This window comes from Ictidomys tridecemlineatus, chromosome 10, assembly GCF_052094955.1.
Source record: "Ictidomys tridecemlineatus isolate mIctTri1 chromosome 10, mIctTri1.hap1, whole genome shotgun sequence".
Lineage (NCBI taxonomy): Eukaryota > Metazoa > Chordata > Mammalia > Rodentia > Sciuridae > Ictidomys > Ictidomys tridecemlineatus.
Genome location: NC_135486.1, coordinates 121,919,857 through 121,935,458, shown reverse-complemented (window position 1 = coordinate 121,935,458; position 15,602 = coordinate 121,919,857). Strand labels below are relative to the sequence as shown.

General features: G+C 54.2%; 1 protein-coding gene and 1 long non-coding RNA gene across 6 annotated transcripts in view; one reads left to right on the top strand and one right to left on the bottom strand.

The window, feature by feature from the left end:
• Nucleotides 1-15,602, top strand: part of Caln1 (calneuron 1) — a 319,860-nt gene that overhangs the window by 248,151 nt on the left and 56,107 nt on the right. Inside the window, exon 5 of one of the 5 annotated variants that reach the window (XM_078023953.1) lies at nt 7,530-7,803. The exons of the other annotated variants lie outside the window; for them this stretch is intronic. Within the exon in view, the coding sequence (XP_077880079.1) occupies nt 7,530-7,700 (171 nt within the window). The 3' untranslated portion in view covers nt 7,701-7,803. Of the gene's footprint in view, nt 1-7,529; nt 7,804-15,602 lie in introns of those variants that run through there. 5 annotated transcript variants of the gene reach the window in all.
• Nucleotides 147-5,061, bottom strand: LOC144367482 (uncharacterized). Its single transcript, XR_013426911.1, has 2 exons — nt 4,250-5,061; nt 147-3,597 (listed from the first exon to the last, which is right to left on the bottom strand). It is a non-coding gene; the product is annotated as an uncharacterized LOC144367482 (long non-coding RNA).

The window sequence follows — 15,602 nt, the reverse complement described above, 5'->3', positions numbered from 1 at the left end:
GTGAAAGACCGCAGTGGCCGTCTGAGCTTGGGTGCAGACGTGGACGGCAGGGAGAGCCAGCAAGTGTAGATGGGGTCGTGTCTACATGGCGAGGTGGGACGTCCACTAGGGAAATGTAGCAGGAAATGAGGGTCAGGACCCAGAGATCTGAGAGTGACACTGTATTAATGGTGCCATGGCCCAGAGGGATAATCCCCAAAGTCGGAGCCCCGAGTGCTGCAGGGCTTTTACTGTTAAACACAAGCAAGTTTGGGGCACATCGAGGCCAGGGGGTTGGTGGGACTCTATGGTAGGTGCATTCCACACCCTTACGTGGGTATGAGCTTGTCAACAGCCTGGGGACGGAGCTCACACAGCCTAGGGACTCCTGCTGCACTGGGCCTAGAGGCTCCTGTTCTGTCCCTGCTCTGATCTCCTGCTTCTGCTGCCACAGAGCCACTGTCTCCCCTGGGAAACAGCAGGCAGGAGTGGCCAAGGGGAAGGCTGCCAACAGTCCCCCATTTCATGGGGCTGGAAATTAGGTGGTCAAGTGTTTTGGGGGTGCTGTTGTATGACGAGTGTGATCATCTTTCCCTGTACAGGTAGGTATACACGCGTATCTACACAAACACCCGAGGCTCACCCCTGTAACTAGGTAGACACACTCATTAGGTGTGTGCACACGTAATCTCATATTTACATATTTGCAAGTGCACTCTCTGACACAGGGAGAACTCGAAACCCTCCCCCAATTAAGGAGAGTTTTCTTCCTCATCTGCTCTCATTTCTATCATTGCGACATTTCATGGACTCCTCTGTGCGGAGGTTTGGGTGGTCAGTAAGCAGGAATCACTGCGAGTGTCTGTGCTGGACGCTCCCTCAGGCCCCTGCCCTGTGGGTGCTGGCTCGCCACCAGCTCAGCACCCAGCCGTCGCTCCAAGGGTCTCTGGCCGCACGGCAGCCTCGGCCTAGCTCGCCCACTCAGTGGGGCTGAGCCTGTGGACCTGAGACGGTCTTCACAGCTGATGTCCTGGAACTGATCACCAAAATCAGACTCAGAGGGGCCAGGTCCACAGTCAAGGCCATAAGAGGATCACTGGGCACCAATCCCGGGATCCAGAGGACAATCTCAACCCCATCGGCTTCTTACGCTGAGCAGACACGTTATTTTATTTTTTTACATTTTTGCAAAATTGCTAGGTTTTCACTCTACACCAAGGTCAGCAGGAGCAGAGTCAACCACACAGCATCAGTTTGGTGTGGGCTGGCCCTCTTTTTAAGTTATTGCCAGGGAAGAGTCACAACTGTGCTAACCAGAAAAACTGCACTGCAAACACCCACGAGGCCAGGGCGGAGCTGCACCCTCCCATGGCCGGGCACTCGGTTCCTGCACGGGGCCTGCTGTCCATCGTCTCAGCTGGGACCTGTTGGTGGGAGCTTCCACTGAGGCTTTGGCACAGGACTCCCTCCCGGCACAGCCTGATTCCCCCTCAAGGGGCCTCAATGAGTCAGATCCTCTGGGACCCCTGGGAGACTGGACCTCTGTCCTCTTTGTGGGCCCCAGGAGCCTTTCTTTCCCAGCTCAGCTGGAGGACTGGCATGTGCCAGGACTCAGGTTAAAACATGGGCCTCTTTTGCCCATTACTGGATGAAGGAGCCCCAGTCTGAGGATGGAGTCTTTCCACCCAGTGAGCAGATGGGAGAGGGATCACAGCCAGAGGCTGCCCTCTGACCGCAGCCTGGAACCCCCAGGCCCCTGAGACTCCGCTGACCTGATGCTCCGGGGTTGGGCGAGGCCCTTCTTGTGTGCCCAAGACACACAGAGAGCCCAGACCTTACCCACCCTTCATCAGGGCAGGAGGTGAAATTCCTTTACCAATTCCGTTCTCATAAATTCAAGAGCAAGTCTGTCGCGTCTGAAGGCAGGAAGACGTCGTGTGTGGAGAAGGCCCCCTGATTTAGTGAGTCATTCCCATCGCGGTAGATCATTCTTCCGACCAAGGCAGAATTTTAATCAGCGGTGAGACTTACTCACAGGGAAAGTCATCTCATTTTTCATCCCTGCGCCCGCCTGCTGGAAACACGGAGGACTCTCTCTGGGCAGCTCCTGCAGCCGTCCCCGCCAGCGTCGGACGGCCGAGCTTCATCATCTGTGTCAGTGGACCGCAATGTTCTGGGACCGTTGGGTCCTTCTGCCTCCTGGGTGTGAAGCTGCCCTAGAAGTAGAGGACCTCATCTAGTCCTCCAGAACTGATGGGCATACTGCACAAGAAATGGGGACCACGTGAGCAGCCAGCACGGCCACTTGCATGGAACGGCCCTCCTGCCACTGCGACCAGTTCCTGGGGGATGGTGGGTCCTCAGGCAGACACCGGGATCTCAGAGCATTTGGAATATAAATTGCCAGGGATCCAGGATGTCCTGGGCTCTTGTGACCCCCAGTTACCAGGTCCAGTTGGCAGGTTCTTCATCAAAGTCTGGGCCTGGTATTGGTTTCAATGAGGTCCAAATATAGCAACCCTGAAAGGCCCGGTCATGGTCCCCTGACCCAGCAAGGACTTCAATGGTCAAGTCATCCCAGACCCTCATTTTACAGATGAGCTTTGGGGCTTGTTCAAGTTCATGCCCCCAGACAGACGGCAGAGCCAGCCTGGAACCTGGCCCCTGGCTTCGGACTTGGTGTCTCTTGGCCGTCCTCCTGTCGGTGTCCACCTGTGCCTGTCTCGTGGCCCCAGGAGGTCCTGTCAGCTGCGCCTGCTGCTTATGCACTTTGTTTTCTGTTTAGGGAAATTTCTGATATCAGAAGCCACCTCTTGCCAGGCCGTAAATGGCTCTATCAGGAGGATATGCGCAGCCCTCATGGTTCATGGAAAGCTAAAGAAATAGGCTCAGAAAAAAAGGCACAAGAGAAGGGTAGTTTGGGGTCAGGGGGCAGCAGGAATAGCCGAGCCTCCCAGGGTGAGGCTGTGGGACAAGTGAGCCCCTTTCTGCTCTTCCCTACTCCACCCAAGGGCAGCGGTCTCCATAGCAACCTGGATCCCCTGTATCACAGGCCAAGTAAACGCTGTTGGGGATTGTCTAGTCAGGCACCGAGGGGAGCTGGATGCCCTAGAGAGAAGGTCCAGCAGGCCCCTCAAAGACGTGCCTGGACATAAGGTCAAGCCCCTTGATTGGCCCAAATCAAAAAACCCATGCAATGCCTCTGCACACTGGGGGGACGCACCCACCCTTATCCAGCTCCGGGTGGGTGGGCCCTGTAAGAGCTTCTGCCCCGCGTCCTTCATAGTGAGGAGGGCATGACTGTGCTGCCTTCCTGCCCCGAGGCAGCAGCAGGAGAGGTTCTGGGCAGCCTCGTCCTGCACTGCTGCTGATGTTTCCCTGCGTCTCACGCTGTCCTTTCAACATGTCTGCTTTTCTCCTGAATCAGTGAACTTTGAAAATTAAGCAGAGCAATCTTTATCTTCCTCTTCCAGCCCAAATTGCGGGGTCACCTTTAGGTTTGGTCTTTCTCCAGGATCCACAGAAGCCTTCCGATGTTAACTTTTTGATTTATGTTCTGTCTCCACTTGGCATTGAAAGCAGCTACCCTTGACCAAACTCTCGGCTCCGTGATTGGGTCTAAATGGGAAGAAAGATAATTCCCAAATAAAACATGATTGTTTTTTTTCCTTTAATTATGTAAGCATAGGAGAAAAGTCACGTTTTGCAACACCTGAAGCTCAGTGTGTGGGAGGCGAGGTCAGAACTTGGACAGCTTTGGGTGGAGGCTGGGCCCAGGGAGGCACGGGGGAGGGGGTCTGTGAGTTGGAGACAGCAGAGTGTGACCCAGGGGGACTGCAAATACCAGGTGAGCAGCCGGAAAACAGCCAGGCGTCTGTCTAAAGGGCAGCAGAACCAAGTCCACATGACCAGGGCAACGTCTGGGACCAAGAGCTAAAGCCCACAGTGACCTGGTCAAGAGAGCAGAATGTCTGGAGGCCCTGTGGCAGGCAGGCAGCCCCCCACACACACACACACGCACGCATACACACATGCTTTGTTCATCCTTTGTCTCCGGAGTCAGAGTCCCATCAAATCCAGCTCTGCTGCGGGCACCACGAGAGCCCGCGGGTTGTCTGATGAGCTGGGAGGGGGCAGCTGTGTGTCCTCTGCCCCTGCACATGCCAGCTCTCCAGTGGGAGCCACGGCCTCACCCAGGGATGCTTGACACCTGAGGTACAGGCTGAGCACTGGCCCTCCCCGTTCCGCACGGTGGCCACTGCTGTCTTACCAGGCTGTTTGGCTCTCAGCAAAGCCTGAAGGGTCCGTGTCGGGGCGCTGACGCATGAGAAGACAGAGGCCCAGAAGTTATGTAACTGCCCCCAAATCACATGGTGGAAGGACAAGCTGGAGTCTAGGTCGTCGCTAGACCAGGTTCTTCCCACCGCATTTTCCAAGCCCTGCGGGGCGCACTCCTAGGTTACGCGTGGAGATTATAGTTAGGCACAAGCCACGGCCAGTGCAGGGCACCCCCAATGCCAGTCCAGGGTGCGAGGCAGAGGCCAGGCCGCACCAGCCCTGCCCTGCCCCTGTAGGAAGAAACATGGAAACCTTTAGGCCGGCTGACCACCCGCCCACCTTGGCCTGGGCTGCCAAAGACCCCTTTGCTTGGGGTCTTGCTCTGTGAGTGGGTCCCCCGATCTCAGCTCCTGTGCCTGGGTTTCTGGTTTTTCAGTTCCCTGTACCGTGGGTCTGGCTGTCCCTCCTGCTCCTGTTAGTGACAGAGCATGTCCTTCTGGCCTTGTCACTACATCAGGCACAGTCTGTTGGCTCCTGGTGGATGCGCCCGGCTGGCTTAACCTTGCCCTGCGCTCCTGTCTGGAGAGCCCTCCACCCCTTCCTGCATTCTGAATCCCATAAGTGTCACTCCGAGTCCCTGGGTCAGTCTGAGCTCCTGCTCACCACGTGCTGGCTCATGGCCCCCAAACCTGATCCACGTCTGAACTTTGCCCTAAAATGCAAAGTCATGCTCAGCGGCTTCCACATTCCACAGCATGAAGTGTGGACTTGAAGGGCGGCTGGACCCCATGGGAGAAGCTGCCCACTTACTCTGCCGCCCTGCTGGGTTGAGAGTGACCATTTCATAGCATCGAGCAAGTTTTGCCAAGTTGATTTTTCTAAAAGACTTTCTCATTTAAAATCATCGTTTAAAAAAAATAACCATGGACATTTGCATTTTCCTCTTCCGTGACCTTCTCTGGCGTCTTTGCTGAGCTGCGACACTCAGGATGTTAAACGCTGGCCTGTCACAGTCATGGAAAACATTCGGCAAGTTTTCCTTATCTCTTTGCTTTATTCCTCATGCTTTTGACGTGGTTGCTTTAAAAAAAAAAAAAACTACGTAGACAAGTCTAGCATTTTTAATTGTATTTGCTTGATTCCTTTTATGATTATAAAGTATGTCCCCATCTAGTGATTGGTTACTTGTCCTTCTGATTTGTATGGTTCAGAGCTGATTAAGGAACACTGAGTTCTTCAGTCCTTCTGGAACTTATCGTTATCTATGGGATGAGAATTTCACTTGGTTTTTCCCCCAGAGAAGCGCGTCTCCGTGTGCCTCCTGTGCGTCTGGATATGCCCAAGGTTGAGAGTCCACACGCAGATTCCACACGCGTCGATTCAGCCCCTTGCCTGAGGTCCCCCCTCTAAAGGGTCACACTGTGGCCAACCGGGGTCTGAAAACGCTACTTGCCTTGAGTCTTTGAAGAGGGAGGGAGACCGGCTCACCTTGCTTTCCTTGCCGTGAAGTTGGTCATTGTCCCTTTTACCTTTGGTTACAGTGGTTAGACTCTTGCTGCCTCATTTACATATTAAATTTTGCCAGGGGCATGCGTGTGAGGAAAAGCATAGTGTGTGCCGGTCAGTGCCCTTTGTGGCTTCAGATGCCCACAGGGGTGGGGGGGCAGTGGATCCCTGCCCAGAGTAGGCACCTGTCCATCAAACGCCGCACCATCTGGAGATCCAGACCTCCCGCCTTATCCTCCCCCATTTCTTTATTCATACGACCTTCAGAATTTCTACCTAATCCCCAAATAAATATCATTGAGGTGTTTATTAAATCGCCTTGAGGACCTTTAAGATATAGGCTCCTGCGACTCAGGAACATGGAATGGCGGCTGTCTAAATATTGATTTTCCTCTTGATAAATTTCAGTAGCTCCTTTCACTGTTTCCCGTAGTGGCCTGCGATTCCTGTTGGCCTCGTTCCTTGACCTTCTGCTAGAGCTGGGGGAGGCTGGGGGAGGCCGGGAGGAGCCGTCTGTGGAGCAGAGCTTCTCTCGACATGTTAGAAGCCACCGCGCTTGGCTTAGTGTCTCCAGCCCTGCTGCACCTAGTCACATGGGTGTCCTAGGCCTGTGACTCTGCAGAGCTTGATGATGACGTTTGGCCTTCTGGTTTCTGGGAGTTGTGCTGTGTGCCTGGGATGCCTTGCCCAGCAAACCTTTCCCCAGTCACGGCGAGGCCACAGGCTCCTTGTCCCCTCCCCTAGCTGCTCTGAGATTACTACTGGCCGAGCGTCAGTCCTCCTAGGTCAGCTGTCCGTCCGCTGCCTCCTTGGGGATGGCCTCTCGGTTTTCCTTTTGGATGTTTGGGGGTTTTGCTTTGTCCACATTTCTGTTTCCCTGTGCTACATCTAGTTGTGGGTTTGTTGTCACGTATCTTCCTGGGGCTTCGCTGGGCTTCTTCCTACAGTGGGCTTTGCACCTTAGCTGTTGGCCTCTGCCCCTTTCTCTCCCTCCTCTCCTCCTGGGACTCCAGGATTAATCTATGCCAGGTCTTCTCATTTGACATCTCTTAAACCCTCACTTCTATGTGTTTATTCAAGAACATTCCTCCTGACCTGGCTTTCAGTTCCTCTGTCTTTCCTTTAGCTGTATCTAATCTTCTGTTAAATCTACCCACTGTATTTTTTAGCTTTAGTTATTTATTTTTCAGTTCTATCATTTTTTTTTGTTTAATTTGCAATGTCAATGTTGTTTTTTTTTTAAACAATTTCCAGTTGTAAAAATTTTAAAGCTTGGTTTTTTACTCCTCGAACACTATTTAGCTGCTTTGTCTGACAGTCTGTGGTAGCCTCGATATCAGAAGTCCTTCCAGGTCTGTTTGGGTTTCCTGTTGGATCCTGTGGTTCTGCCTAATAATGTATGGTCTCTTCATCTTCCACACTAATTTTTGATGGAACATTACTACCTTAGTTCATTTGCTATTGCTATAACAGAATACCAGAGGCTGGGAATTTGTAAAGGAGAAACCTTATTTAACTTATGGTTCTGAAAGGCCAAAAGCATGGTGCCAGTGTTTGCTCGGCTTCTGGTGAGGGCTTCCCGTTGTTCCTCGTGTAGTAGAAAAACAGGGGAGAGGTATATGTGGAGAGAGGGATGTGTGCAAGAGAGAGGTAGAGTGGGGCTGGGCCACTGGAACACCCCACTCTGGGGGTGTGATCTGGTGGCTCCAGACTGACCTCACTCCTGCCTGACCTGAGAACTAACTCAGTTCTAATCCACTCCTAAGGACAATGACCCCTGGTGGAACCACCTCCCACTAGACCCCGCCTCTCCAAGGGCCGTCACCTGCCACACACACCGTGTTGTGGACCAGGCTTCCAGCAGAACCTCTGCGGGTCCACATCATAGCAGCCACTTACAGGAGCAGTTTGGGGCCTGGATGATGGCTTCCTCCTGATGCTCCCCTCCTCGTCTCCTGGATCAGGGTCTTCTTGCATCCTATTGATGATGAGAAGCCTACACTCAACTTCCCTGATAATAAACAGACTTCAGAGACATTCCCTGAGAGTGTTCCTGGTCCTGTTCCTGTTGCCTGGGTCAGAGAAGCAGCCTAGACGTGCAGGGTAGATGTCCACATTGCTGGTGTTGTCCCAGATAGGACAAGGGATGCGGTGCCTGCAGGGGGACAGAGCGGGCCCCACAGTCCTCTACCTGGGAGCAGAACCCACCTGGGAGTGGCACCTTCTGGGACGGAGAGAGGGGCTGGGTTGCCCGGAGCTGGGGAGGTGCTCACAGCTGCCGCTGCCTCCAGAGGTGAGTGCCCAGCTGTGGGGTAGCTTCCAACTGTGGCTCCGGGGCCTGCGGGAGGCGCCGAGTCTCCCAAAGCCCTCTCCTTCTTCCTTCCTTGCACGTTCTAGAGGAGGAAGCCGATGCACGGTGCTCACTCACCCAGCTCTTCAGCCTTTGGTTGGAAATTCCTTTAAGCTGCAGTCTGATTTCAGCGTTTCTTGTTTTCTCTTCTTTCCCAAGTATTTTAGTGAGAATTCTGGAACTGTTGCATCGGGGCTTGGAAGCATGCTTCCATTTTAACCTGCTCAGCTATTTTTTTTTTTTTTTGAAATCGAATCTTTTATTAAACATCAGGATGTGCTGAACTTGCAAGAGAGGAAGACGTTCTCTAGGCACACGCTGAATTAATAAAGCAAGATGACGTTTCTGTGACAGATCAGCCCTCGGTTGTTGAACTCCTGGAGTCAGATTTTCAGAGAGCCATGTTGCGGGCGAGGCTTGGTTTCCTGCAGAGGAAAGTGACATTATCAGTCAGGTCACATCTGGGCAGTGAGTCCAGATGGAGGGACTGCTAAGAAATTAAAGTATGTATGACTGAAATTGAGAGATAATTGTGCTTCACTTTCAGAATAATTGGGGCCCTTTGTAGAGCTCAGCTGGCCTCCGAGGCGCTGCGGGCCTATGTAGGGCAGCCCGTTCCTATTTTAGACAGCTTACCGAGGTCATTATTTTCAGGAAATAAGCACTTTCGGGTATTTTACGGTCAGCGAGGGGCCAGGTTTATTAATAGCTGAAATTTGTAGCATCTCCCCAGCTATTAGACCCTGAGGTGAGGGTGCGGGGAGCCCGTACATACTCTGCCTTCTCGCCTAGAGTCCAGCGCGAGCTCTGGCAGTTGCTCGGCTGGATGGAAACTGGGCTCCCATCGGTGACCTGGGCAAGGTCCAGTTCTTCTCCCCAGGTCTCTTTCTTTCGAGGGCATCCGGTTCTCCTTCAGGTTATTTTGCCATTACCCCATGACTCTTGGAATTTTAGTTGGCCACCTGGCACGAGTACAAAACTTAGACTCCATCACCGAGGATTAGCAACTTCACCAGGAAGTGGGGAAAGCAGCCAAGTCCAAACCGATAACACAGGAAGCGTTCCAACCCCAACTCGAGGCAGAACAAGTCGTTCATTAAATGGATGGAAAAATCACATACTGCTTGTTAACGTTTCCTAAAAGTTGTAGGCGATTCAATGGGATCCAGACAAGAGGAACAAGTAGAGTGAGATGAGATCGTCAAGAGAACCACTCAGCACAGGGAGGAAAACAGAAGTCAGGGTAGCCAAACACAATGCAATGGTACAGTCAGTTTTTAGTATATTGCAGACATCAGGCAGAAATAACAGCAAGACATTTAAAGCACACAGGATCCCCTTAATGAAAATATACAAGACTGGGGGTGCAGCTCAGTGGTAGAGCACGTGCCTGGCATGCACAAGGCCAGGGGTTGACTCCCAGCACCACAAACAACAACAACAACAAAAACATAGGCACACACAAGACTGATACAGATTAAACTATAGAAAACTGAAATAAAAGCCGAGTTAATGAAGAAGCCTATTATGCTTTCAGAAAGCAGGATAGATCTAGACACAGTGTTTTTTCTCTTTTCTTCAAATTAACGCATAGGTCAATGTGTTGTGAATCCAGATTCCAGTGGAATACTTATTGGAATGACAGGTGTATTCCGATTCATCTGGAATAAAGAATGAAAATTGAGCATAAGAAGAGGAGAAATGTTGGTGGGGTGGGAGAAGAATTATGGGGAAAAAATAACTAAGACTTGGCCAAGGGGATATTGAAGCATGCCATGAAGCTCTAGTACTTAAAACAGCAGAGCAGAGCAGTCAGGAATTAGCCCCATCTGAATGAGCCCAGCAGGTGCACCAGGAGGGCCGCCCACGTCAGCAGGGACTCTACCAGCAGGCCTTGGTGGCAGTTAGGAAGTCAGGGACCAGTGCTGTCCAGAACCCTGTCTCAGGAGCTATGGGAATTTGCATCTTGACAAGGCAGGAGAGCAATTTTGCAAGCTTGATAAACCGTAGAGGTTTTATCAAATTCCAGATGTTTTGCTGGGGGGGCCCTCCAGGGAAGCCGGCCATGCCCGGTTCACCAGGAAAACACTGCACGGGCCAATTAAGTATTTCCTCAGCTTTTCCTGCCCTTCTGTTCCCACAAAGACCCAAATCCTCAAAAGAGGCTCAGAGGGAGCCCTAAGGGTTCACCTCACAGTGTTTTATTTTGGCATCTGAAAGCCCCAGACTTCTAGAAACCGCTGCTTCCCACTGACCGCTCCTCCAGGCTGCACAGCTCCTCAGGTGAGCCTCTGCGCCATCTTGGGCAGTGCAGCGTGTCTGCCCATGGTCAGGTACTCACCAGCACCCTGGGCTCTCCCACTCCATGCCAGCAGCACCCCTCCCTCCAGATGCCACAGCCCACAGTGTCTCTGAACATTTTTAAGTCCCTGGGGGATGTAAGATCCCCCGAATTGAGGACTCCTGGGTTAAATCATTGCTGGAGAAAATGTGGACCCCAACCATGGTATTCTAAAGTGATGAATGAGGAAGAGAAAGAAGAAACTGAACAGAGCTCCCCGGGTTTAGGAGACAGTGTCGCAGTCCTTCAAGCTGAGATGCATGGGATCCAGCTCCCCACACACCCCAATTACCATTTTAAGCCTCCTAAGACCTGGGAATCTGGGGACAGGAAATAACTGTGGTCCTGACCTAATTTCCACACAGAAGAAGAGATTCCAGGTGGATCAGAGAATTCACTATTATGCCTCTGAAACCAAGTGAGGAGAACAGGGCCGAGTCTTCCCCAGCTCTGCACCGGGAGGCCCCCAGGCCTGCGGCAGCCACACAGTGGAACCGGGGTCGGACACAGCTGGGGAAACATCTGCATGGTCACCACGAGGATAGTGTTGGGACTTCCATACTTCAGTGAGAACAAAGCAAAGAGCAGAGACAGAAGGTGAATGAAAGCAAGAAAATAGCAGTTTTGTCGGCACCTGAGAAAACCCCGCCAAACCTCACTGAGAATAGAAGAAACGTAAGTTAATCCAGGATGCGATGTCACATTGTCACATCAGCAATGGCCACATAGCAAGGTGAAAGCGCCCGTGTGGCCACGGCCCCGTGCCCTCAGGAGGCAGTCCTGTATAGACCGAGCCTCCGCCAGTCACCAAGTAGGGATTCTGGACACCGGACCCTCAGGATGCCCGCCCTCAGGATGCCGTCCACCCAGTGGGTCTAGTTTAGCGAATGCCTGGGCAGCCCCTGAGACACGTAGGGCAGGCCTCTCAGGACGTTGATGCTCTGGCCCCTCCTTCCACCCGCTGCCACCTCCCTGAGCTGCCAGGATCCTGGCTCTGTCTGTCAACCTGCTGAGGCTGTCACATCCTGTTAACTCGGCTCCTTCAAGCCAGTGCCACGTGGCTCCTCCTGGCACCTCCTCTGCTGGGAACCAGCGCCGCCTTCCTCATTGGCAGCCAGCTCCTTCCTTCGCCTTTGACTGTATCAGACACAGGTGGCCACTGTGTTTTTGAATTTCTTGCCTACTTTAAAAAAATAACAGTTTTAGCTGATGTGGTGGCACACGCCGGTAATCCCAGCGACTCTGGAGGCTGAGGCGGGAGGATCCCAAGGCCAGCCTCAGCACCTTAGTGAAACCCTAAGTAGCTTAGCAAGGCCCTGTCTCAAAAATATAAATAGGACTAGGGATGTGACTCAGTGGTTAGTGCCCCTGGTTCAGTCCTTGCTACCTAAGAACTAATAATTAAAAACCAGTTTTATTGAGGTGCAATATGTGGACCATACAGGGGCCCATTTAAGGAGCACAACTCCGTGGCTTCTAGTGTGTTCACAGAGCTGTGCCACCATCGCCACAGCCGATTCTAGAATATTTTCACCAGCCCTCCCCCGCAAATAAAACCTCCCATTCATTGGCAGGTTTGGGTTCTGCATGCCCTTCACTCCCGGTCATCCTAAGATGAACTCTCAGTCTCGGTCTTCTTTTCGTCTCCCAGCCGTTGACCACCTCTGTTTCCTTGACCATCTCGGTCCCTAGACCATCTCTGTTCCCTAGACCATCTCTGTCCCTAGACCATCTCTGTTCCCTTGACCATCTCTGTCCCCTAGACCATCTCTGTTCCCTTGACCATCTCTGTCCCTAGACCCACCCAGGCCTCATCTCACATCCCTGTCTCAGGGAGGTGTCACTCGGGCTGTGGCTTCCACCTGCTCTCCTGTGACCTCGGAGACCCAGACCTCGGCCCTAGTTGCCCTCTGGTCGCACCTCCCTAAAGCACACCCCCATGTGGTTGTCCTCAGGCCTCCCCAAGCTCCTGGGTCCTAAGCTGAGCTCGCCCTGGGGCCACCCACTCTCCTGCCTGCCACTCACCTGTCTCTCAGGCGACACAGCACATCCCGACGCGGGTCTCACGCAGGGGACATCTTGCTGCTCCCTGCCATGGCCCTCCACCCTGGTCCTCACCAGCTGAGGCGAGGCTCCTCCCCTGCCTCCTCCCCTGCCCTGCCTCCTCCCCTCCCTTCCCCTCCACCTCCCTTCCCTGCTTCCTCCCCTTCCCTCCGCCTCCTCCTCTACTCCTCTTCCTCCTCCCCTCCCCTGTTCCCTCTCCTCCTCCTCCTCCTTCCCTCCTGCTCCCCTGCCCTCCTCCTCTCCTCCTCTTCCTCCTCCCCTCCCCTCCCCTGCTCCCTCCCCTCCTCCGCCTCCCTTCCTGCTCCCCTGCCCTCCTCCTCCTCCTCTCTCCTCCTCTCCCCTCCCCTCCTCTCCCCTCCCCTCCTCTCCCCTCCCCTATTCCTCTCCTCCCCAGCCCTGTCTGCTCCCCTCCCCTTCACTCTCCTCCACCTCCTCTCCCTTGCTCCCTCCCCTCCTCCTCCTCCCCTGCCTACTCCCCTCCTCTCCTCCTCCTCTTCTACTCCCCTCCCCTCCTTGTCCTCCTCCTCCTGTTCCCTCCTCTCCCCTCCCCTCCTCTTCCTTCCCCTATTCCTCTCCTCCCCTGCCCTGTCTGCTCCCCTCCCCTTCACTTTCCTCCATCTCCTCTTCATTGCTCCCTCCCCTCCTCCTCCTCCTCCTCCCTCCCTCCCTTCCTCCTCCCCTCCCCTTCCCTCTCCTCCTCCTCCTCCCCCCTCCCTCCCTTCCTCCTCCCCTCCCCTTCCCTCTCCTCCTCCTCCCCTCCCCTCCCCTGCTCCCTCCCCTCCTCACCGCCCAGGGCTGCCTTGGTTCTGCCCCCTGCTCTGGCCTCCTTCTCCAGATGCACTAAAGGTCGCTCTTCCTGAGCTTCAGGCCTGGTCCTGGGTGGTGGAACCTGCCCTGGGCCCAGGGGGTCTCACCACCTGGTGGAGGTTCGAAGTCCTGCAGAGCCATGCCATCTTGCAGCCTCCTGTTCCCCTCCTGCACCTCCACAAATCCCTGGATGCCCCCAACACGCCGTCCTTTCCACACCCCACACCCAGACACACTGTTTAGGGATCCCCAGTTAAGACTTGTCCTTGGCAAAGCCTCTCATCCTCCAACCAGTGGCTCAGAGCCACTTCCCAGAGATGGCTGCTGCCCGCTAAATTCCCCCAGAGCTTTGTGCCCCATCCTGTGCTGTGCTGTCCTTGATCTGTGATCCTGTTACCATCTCTGTGCCCCAGTGGAACGTGGTTTCCTGGAGGGAAAACGCCCTTCTCAGTGCCCTGGGGTCCTCATGCCAAACGCTGTGTCTACAATCTGAAGCCCCGCAAGGCTGCTTGCAACCTCCTGCCCAAGCAGCGACCCCTCGGCACAGGTCCCCGACCCCTGCCACCTGGGCACAGGGCATGCTGGGTGGAGCAGGAGAGGCCGAAACCTCAGGCCCCGGAGAAGAAACCCACAGCATCCCTTCCAGGGCACGTCGGGCCACGTTTCTCGTGGGCCACCGTGACTTTCAGTTGTCATGTGGACTCAGCTGGGTTTAGTAATGAAGTTTTCAAAGGGGACAGTACCCCAGGGGCCAGGGCTTTGTAGGCCTCTGTGAGATGATGGATCGCTGCCTTCAAAGCAGAGAGCCACTGGTCTCCTTCAGACAGCGAAATTGTGTGGGGCTGCTGGTGACAGCGGGGGACCCACCTGGATCTTTTCAGAGCTGGCCATTTCTCTGGACCTTCGGTTTGAGTCCTTTGGGTCATTCACTTTTGAAAGTCGTGGGCGTGTTTGCTGGGAATGAATCAAATTGACTCACGCTACTGGCCAGGAAGGGGCCTGGGCCGGTCACAGTGCAAATGTGTTGTGGTGGCTCCTGATTCCTAGGCTGTAGGCAGCATTTATAAGACTCCTGTGACTTTCTCCCCCCCAGAGAGGAGAGGACAAAAACAGATGGCAGGGACAGAGAGCCAGAGAAGTGGGACCATGGAGGCATTTGGCCATCTCCCCCCCAGGCTAGCGCTCCTCACTCTAGCCTGCTGGCGGTTCCTGGGCGAGGCTCAGCGCCTCCCTGGGCTGGCTCATGTCATCTCAACAGAACTCACTTCCTAAGGGAAGGACAACATTCTTTTCAGAAAGTAACTTTGCCTCGTGCAAATGACCACCACCAGCAGGAGACCCATCTGGCCCCCGCTGGGAGTGTGGCGACCTCGGGCCCCAGGACCACTGTCCCCCATCCCAGGGCCTGTGGCCTTGGTCCAGTTCTGCACACCTTGAATTTTCAGGGCCTTCAGGGGTGTGGCCAGGGGCTGCTTCAGCCCTGTGCAATGTCCCAGAGCCTGTGAGGGGAAGGAAACGGGGGCTCCCTCCGCCCAGGGTCCAGGGCCCAGCTGCATGGGAAGGGACTCGGTGTCTCCTCTTCTCTCTGTATCCTCACAGGAGCAGGAGGAAGGGGAGAGCGCTCTTTACAACATGGCCACTTAATACGCCTGTTCTGAGTCCCTCATGCAGCTTCTCATTCCCATTGTCCCCTCCCCGGCTCAGGAGCTGCGTTCAGTGGCCCAGACTGCGTCGGGTCCTCTTGAGTACCCATTTTATGTCACACAGTTTTCTACTTGAGACATTGAAGGTTCAACAGTGAGCTCTCAAATAGGTGTGGATGGAAGGTCAGATCTTCCCCTGGTCGTGGGTATTAGTGAGTCACAGAGAAAGAAAACAACCAATGAACACACAGAGAGGCCAGGAGTGAGGCTGAAGGGACAAAGCAGGATGGAGGGACAGAGTATGGAATCCGGTGGGAAGCAGAAGGCCCTTCTGGAAGACCTCAACTGGAACAAGCTTACGGTGTCCAGGGTGGGCACCAGTGCGGTTATAGGCAGGCGAAGGTGGGAAATCGGAGGAGAAGCTAGAGTCGGCCAGGTGGGGTGGGCAGAATAATGGCCCTAACATCCCAACCTGGGAACCGGGACTGCGTTGCTCTCCAGGGTGAAAGGGGATCATGTTCAGGACTGGAGACAGAGTCGCCCGGTTCTCCAGGGGCAACTGGTGTGATCAGAAGGATAGTGTTGCAGGGTGTCAGGGTGGCCAGCTCCTGGAGCGGCCACTGGAGCAACCTGT